Source organism: Sapajus apella, unplaced genomic scaffold (assembly GCF_009761245.1).
Source record: "Sapajus apella isolate SASKATOON/1434 unplaced genomic scaffold, GSC_monkey_1.0 scaffold38, whole genome shotgun sequence".
NCBI classification, from domain to species: domain Eukaryota; kingdom Metazoa; phylum Chordata; class Mammalia; order Primates; family Cebidae; genus Sapajus; species Sapajus apella.
In genome coordinates this window covers 618,490-624,936 of record NW_022436978.1, presented here as the reverse complement: position 1 = coordinate 624,936, position 6,447 = coordinate 618,490, and the positions used below count along the sequence as shown (strand labels likewise).

Genomic DNA, 6,447 nt, shown 5'->3' with positions numbered 1-6,447 from the left:
AAAAAAAAAAAAAAAAAAAGACTTCCTATAACACTGTAAAAACAAGATACACAGTGGCAATGACTAGAAAACAATATGAACTTCCTAGTAATCTGTCAATCTAAACTCCCTGTTTTGTTTTTGAAAGAGCTACTAAGCTGGTTATTTGGGATATGCCTTTCATGCACCTTGAGTTAAAAATGATATCCATTTGACTACACACCTCCTCTCCCTTGAAAACTACAGTTACACAGTAATATACACAAACACAAAATTAACAGCCTGTCAAAGACAAATAAGGCCTCCAATAACGTAAGCTGAAAAGACTCCTAAATGGACAAATTATGAGAAGAGTGTATAAAGTACTGAGAAGCCTTAAGCTAATTAGAAAAAGAAAACAGGGCTGTGCTAAAGAAAAGCGTAAATTGACCAAGTGATAGCTCAGAAAATAAATGTCAGAATAATGTTTTCCGAAGTGTGAGAAACGTGTTTACGTTGCTTTAAAAAAAACAAAAACAAAACAAAACAAAACAAAAAAAAAAAAAAAAAAACAGAGCTGAATATTCACACTGAACATCCTTTATCTATTGAGAAATTCTTGAAAGAAATCTCCTGAGAAAGCATGTTAGAAGGGTATATGACAGCTAACAACTGTTTGTGTCGGGCACTATGATGAACCCCTTACACATATAATCCTATTTAACCCTCCTAAGCACAGTGAAATAATGCAGATATTATACTCTCTGGCTTTCCAAATCAGAAAACTGGGGCAAACAGTTTTAGTAAGCTGACTAGTTACACCCCTACTGAGGGGCAAAACTTGGATGTGCACTAAGTTCTGCCTGAGCTCTCAAACTCTCTGCTCTATTATCTGAAAAAAAAATCTTCATGTTAAAATAATACAAAAGTTTGTGTCCTTGGGCAAAACCACTTAATTTCTGGAGCCTAGGTTCCTTCCTAATAATGTGATACCACAGTAAGCTCTCCCATCATTCCCAGTCTTAAACTTCTGACACTATTAATCTACTGGGAAATACACGTCTAAAAATCCTTCAGTAGTACTTCACAACATTACATGGCTCATGGGTCATATAGTTTACTCCTTTACTATTATAGTATAATTTCAACACTTAATTCCCAAAATAGTTAAAAATAGAAAAATCTGGAAGAAGGGTACAAAGTAGTGCTTTGTTTTGTACTACTCTTGCAACTTTTTAAATTATTCTTTTTTGTTTTGAGATAGGGTCTTAATTTGTTACGAAGGCTGGAGTGAAGTCGTGCAATCATGGCTCACTACAGCCTCAACCTCCTCAGCTCAAGCAATTCCCTTGCCTCAACCTTCCAAGTATGTAGCCAGGACTATAGGACACTTGACATTATGCTTGGATAATATTTTCTTTTGGTAGCTCCAGCTGGTCAAGCAATCCTCCTGCCTTAGCCTCCCAAAGTGCTGTTATTACAGGTATGAGCCACCATGCCCCTTGAACTTTAAATTATTTCCACATCAAAAGTTGATTAACAAGTCAATGTACGGACTCTTACTATATTATGGTAGAAATGATTAATAAAGTAAGTCTGTATTATTCTAAAAGTCACACAGGCACTGCTTCCAAACATCCCAAATGATATCATCAGTGATACTCGACTCCACTCCTCATGCTCCCATCTCACAAACCACAATCTGACCTGGCTTTGGATTCTCCTCAAACATCACTGCAGATATTTCATCTAAGACCTAGATAAAGTCTTCATGGCCATGCATATCTCGTAAATGGATAACAGGAAAGGGAAATCAACATTCTGTATCTCCTTAGAGAGACTGCTGTAGAGAATAGCTGAGAAGAGCTATTAGATTATTATAAGAATTTTTTTGGTGGGGCACAGTGGCTCACACCTGTAATCCTAGCACTTTGGGACGCCAAGGAAGAGGCAGATGAATCACCTGAGGTCAGAGGTTCAAGATTACCTTGACCAACCCAGTGAAACCCCATCTCTACTAAAAATGCAAAAATTAGCCAGACATGGTGGCACATGTCTTTAGTCCTAGCTATTTGGGAGGCTAATGCACAAGAATTGCTTGAACCTGGGAGACAGAAATTGCAGTAAGCCAAGAGTGCACCACTGTACTCCAGCCTGGGAAACAGACTGAGACTCTGTCTCAAGAGGAAAAAAAAAAAAAAAGGATTATTAAAAGATCTTTTTTTTTTTTTTAAAATCATTTACCTTCCATGGCTTTTCTGGAATTGGTGGGTCTTCAATTTCAGCATCAACATCATTACTATGGACCCAAGTATCATAGCTATAAAGAAATTGAAAAGAGAAAAACAAAATTAGAGTCAAAGGTAATTCATTAGAAAGACTTTTACAAAAAGTGAGAACATATATTAGAAACACTACTAAAATCACAGCATGGTAAACACGGTGAAACCCCCTCTCTACCAAAAAATATAAAAATTAGCCAGGCATCGTGGGACGTGCCTGTAGTCCCCTCTACCCAGGAAACTGAGATGGAAGAATCACTTGAAGCCGGGAGGCAGAGGTTGCAGTGAGCCGAGATCATCCCACTGCACTTCAGTCTGGACCCTATCACGAAACAAAACAAAACAAAAAAACTAAAATAAATACTACTAAAATCTATTAATAGCAACTTATCAGACATTTTTGCCCTTACTATTCTGCCAAGAAAACTCTGTGGAAGTCACCAGTAACCTTCATATTGCTAAACCTGAAGTTCAAGACTAAGACCAAAGAATTTGAAACAACTGTCTGCTCCTTCCTCCAAGCACTTCCCTCACTTCACTACCAAGAAAGTACTAGCACCTGATATTCCTTATCTCCACCACCCTCTCTTTGGTTTCCATGCCAGTTTCTGGTCTTTGGCCCAAATGTCTTCAACCTACAAAAGCTCCCAGGTTCAGGTTTTGGAAAAATCCTTTTCCCTTGCTAATTTCATTCATTCCTATGACTTCAAATATACACTGACAACTTCAAATTTTATATCAACACTCTTCTACGTATACTGAACTCATAAATCCAAAAACCAATTTCACATCTCCTTGTGTAGAATGTTTAACAAGCATCCACACCTAAAATTCAAAGCTCAACTTGAAGGGCTACCCTGGACCCAGCAATGTGCTCTAGCCAATCATCTAAATTTCAGTAAATGACAACTTTATCTTTCTAGCTATTCAGGCCAGAATCCTTAGAAATAGCCTTGACTACATTCTCAAGCACAGCCTGTAATCAAACCACCTGAAAATGTGACCAGCTCTAACTTCAAAGTATGTGAAGAATCTACCTAATTCTTACCCCTTCACTCTGCTCCCTGGTTTTCCTGCTTCTTCGATTGGTCTCTTGGTCTCTCAAGAGTTAATTTTCATACAGTAACCATAGTGATCTTATTGAAAACTAAGTCCACATCACTCCACTGATCCAATCCTTCTAACAGCTCTCACCCAATCAAAGTGAGTCAAAAGCCTAAAACAACGACTTGCCATGGCTTCAAGATCTGATTATGTAACAGGGACTCTGACCACATCTTCTCTCTTTACTCATGTTATATTTGAGCCACACAGGCTTTGGTGACATTATTCCACATGCACCACTAAGCCTGCATGCACTCTACACAGACTGCTCCCTCACTACCCAGAAACCCATTTTACTTACATCTCTTGTGCTCAAAGAGCCTCTTTATCAACAAGCTCTAACTTATGATATACATCAGGCCACCTACTCCAACACAATCATAAAACAAACATAAAACTATTTACCAAAATGTAACATTGTGAATATCACTATACTGACCAGTAAACTATGAAAACAAGTGATATCTAAATGAAATAAAAGTATGATGACAAGTATCTGCTTCCATTTAGTTACTATTCAGAAGTCAGTTCAAAAGCATATGGAATCTGGCCGGGAGCAGTGGCTCACACCTGTAATTCTAACACCTTAGGAGGCTGAGGCAGTTGATCACCTGACATCAGGAATTCGAGACCAGCCTGGACAACATGGCAAAATCCTGTCTCTACTAAAAAAATACAAGGGGCCGGGCACAGTGGCTCATGCCTGTAATACCAGCACTTTGGGAGGCCAAAGCCAGCAGATAACAAGGTCTGGAGATTGAAACAAACCTGGCTAACACGGTGAAACCTCATCTCTACTAAAAATACAAAACAATAGCTGGGCATGGTGGTGGGTGCCTGTAATCCCAGCTACTCGGGAGGCTGAGGCAGGAGAATCGTTTAAACCCCAGAGGTGGAGGTTGCAGTGAGCCAAGATGGCGCCACTGTACTCCAGCCTGGGTGACAGAGCATAGAGCAAGACTCCGTCTCAAAAAGAAAAAGAAAAAAAAAAAAGAGAAAGAAAGAAAGAAATACAAAAATTAGTTGGACATGGCTGTGCACATCTTTAATCTCAGTTACCCTAGAGGCAGAGACAGGAGGATTGGTTGCACCCAGGAGGCAGATGTTGCAGTGAGTGGAGATCATGCCACTGCACTCCAGCCTGGGCAACAGAGGAAGACTCAGTCTCAAAAAAATTAAAATTAAAATTAAAAAAATAATAAATAATTAATCCTTAGGGGAGGGGAAGTTAATTCACTTAATTTGTCAATTACGGTTCAGAAGAGTGATTACAAAGCTGACTTGATTTAGTTGTAATTAACTACATTAAAAGAGTGCAATACTGTTAAAATTTTGAATGGATCTAGACATACTTCCTTCTTTCAAAAATATAATTACAAGTAAAATAAACTAACAAAAACAATGCAAAACCTGACGCTTTATGTCTCCTGATAAAGAACACACATCTATGCAACAGCCTTGTTCCTGCCCAATTAAAATGGAATCTGATCAGCCTCTAGTTCCAGCTACCAATTTAAGAGATATACAGAGAACAGAGAAATCTGTTCAAATAAACCACAGTGTTGCCACTGAAAAATTCCATACTGTGGTAAACAAAATATGACAAACCAACTTGTTTCTTAAATAATACACTAAAGGGGGAGGTCATAAAGACAGAGAAAGAACCTATAAACTATAAATTAGGAAAGTACTTAAATATTCAAACCAATCACAACATGTAGATTTTATCTAAATTCTAATGCAAACAACTATCAATCAATCAAATGTGTCATCTATGAGACAACAGTAACTGGATTTTTTATTTTCTTATTTTTTTGAGACAGGGTCTCACTCTGTTGCCCAGACTGGAGTTCAGTGGCACCATCTCAGCTCACTACAGCCTCAACCTCTGGGGCTCAAGCAATCCTCCTGCCTCCGCCCTGCCCCAAGTATCTGAGACTACAGATAGATATCATCACGACTGGCTAATTTTTGTATTTTTTGTAAAGACAAGGTTTCACCAAGTTGCCCAAGGTGGTCTAGAACTCCTGGCCTCAAGTGATCCTCCCGTGTCAGCCTCCCGAAGTGCTGGGATTACAGGCATGAGCCACCCTGCCCAGCATGATATTTTTTTTTCCTAAGAAGATGTAGATGAATATGCTTATATAATATTTTATGTTAAGGAACTAGTTGGGTTTTAGGAATGAAAATGGTATTATTACTTTGAATCATTTGAGGCCAGGAGGTTCAGACAAGCCTGAGTCCCCTGACAACCAAAAATTTAAAAATAAGGCATCTATGGGTAGCATGTGCCTACAGTGCCAGCCCCTAGGGAGGATCACTTGAGCTGTGATCGTGCCACTGCAATTCGGCCTGGGCAACTGAGCAAGACCTTCTCTCAAAAAACAAAAAAAGGCCGGTGTGTTGGCTCACACCTGTAATCCCAGCAGTTTGGGAGGCTGAGGCGGGGAAATCGCCTGAGGTCAGGAGTTCAAGAACAGCCTGGAAAACATGGCAAAACCCCAAATCTACTAAAATTACAAAAATTAGCAGGGCATGGTGGTGTGCGCCTGTAATCCAAGCAACTCGGGAGGCTGAGGCAGGAGAATTGCTAGAACCCAGGAGGTGGAGGCTGCAGTGAGCAGAGACCAGGCCACTGCACTCCAGCCTAGGAGACAGAGCAAGACTCCCTCTCCAAAAAATAAATTAATTAATAAATGTATTTATTTTAAAAATATGTATTTGTTTGAAAATACATACTAAAATACTTATGATTCAAATGGTGTTTGGGATTTGCTAGAAATAATAGGATAAGACAAGAAGCAGATAGAAGTAGAGGTTAAAGAAGTGGTGGGGGCTGCGAGGGATAAAAGACTACAAATAAGGTGCAGTGTATACTACTCAGGTGATGGATGCACCAAAATCTCACAAATCACTACTAAAGAACTTACTCCTGCAACCAGGTATCACCTGTACCCAAATAACTTATGAAAAAATAAAAATGAGGGGAGAGGGGAGAGAGGGGAGAGAGAGGGGAGAGAGAGGGAGAGAGAGGGAGAGAGAGGGAGAGAGAGGGGAGAGAGGGACAGAGAGGGGAGAGAGGGACAGAGAGGGGAGAGAGGGA

At 39.6% G+C, this 6,447-nt stretch overlaps 1 protein-coding gene across 2 annotated transcripts in view; it reads right to left on the bottom strand.

The window, feature by feature from the left end:
* Positions 1-6,447, bottom strand: part of SMARCC1 (SWI/SNF related, matrix associated, actin dependent regulator of chromatin subfamily c member 1) — a 215,906-nt gene that overhangs the window by 128,166 nt on the left and 81,293 nt on the right. For both annotated transcript variants that reach the window (XR_004275039.1, XM_032297943.1), the window contains exon 8: positions 2,203-2,278. Coding sequence is in view for 1 of the 2 variants with exons in the window: in XM_032297943.1 (XP_032153834.1) it covers positions 2,203-2,278 (76 nt within the window). In the remaining variant the exon portion in view is untranslated. The remainder of the gene's footprint in view (positions 1-2,202; positions 2,279-6,447) is intronic.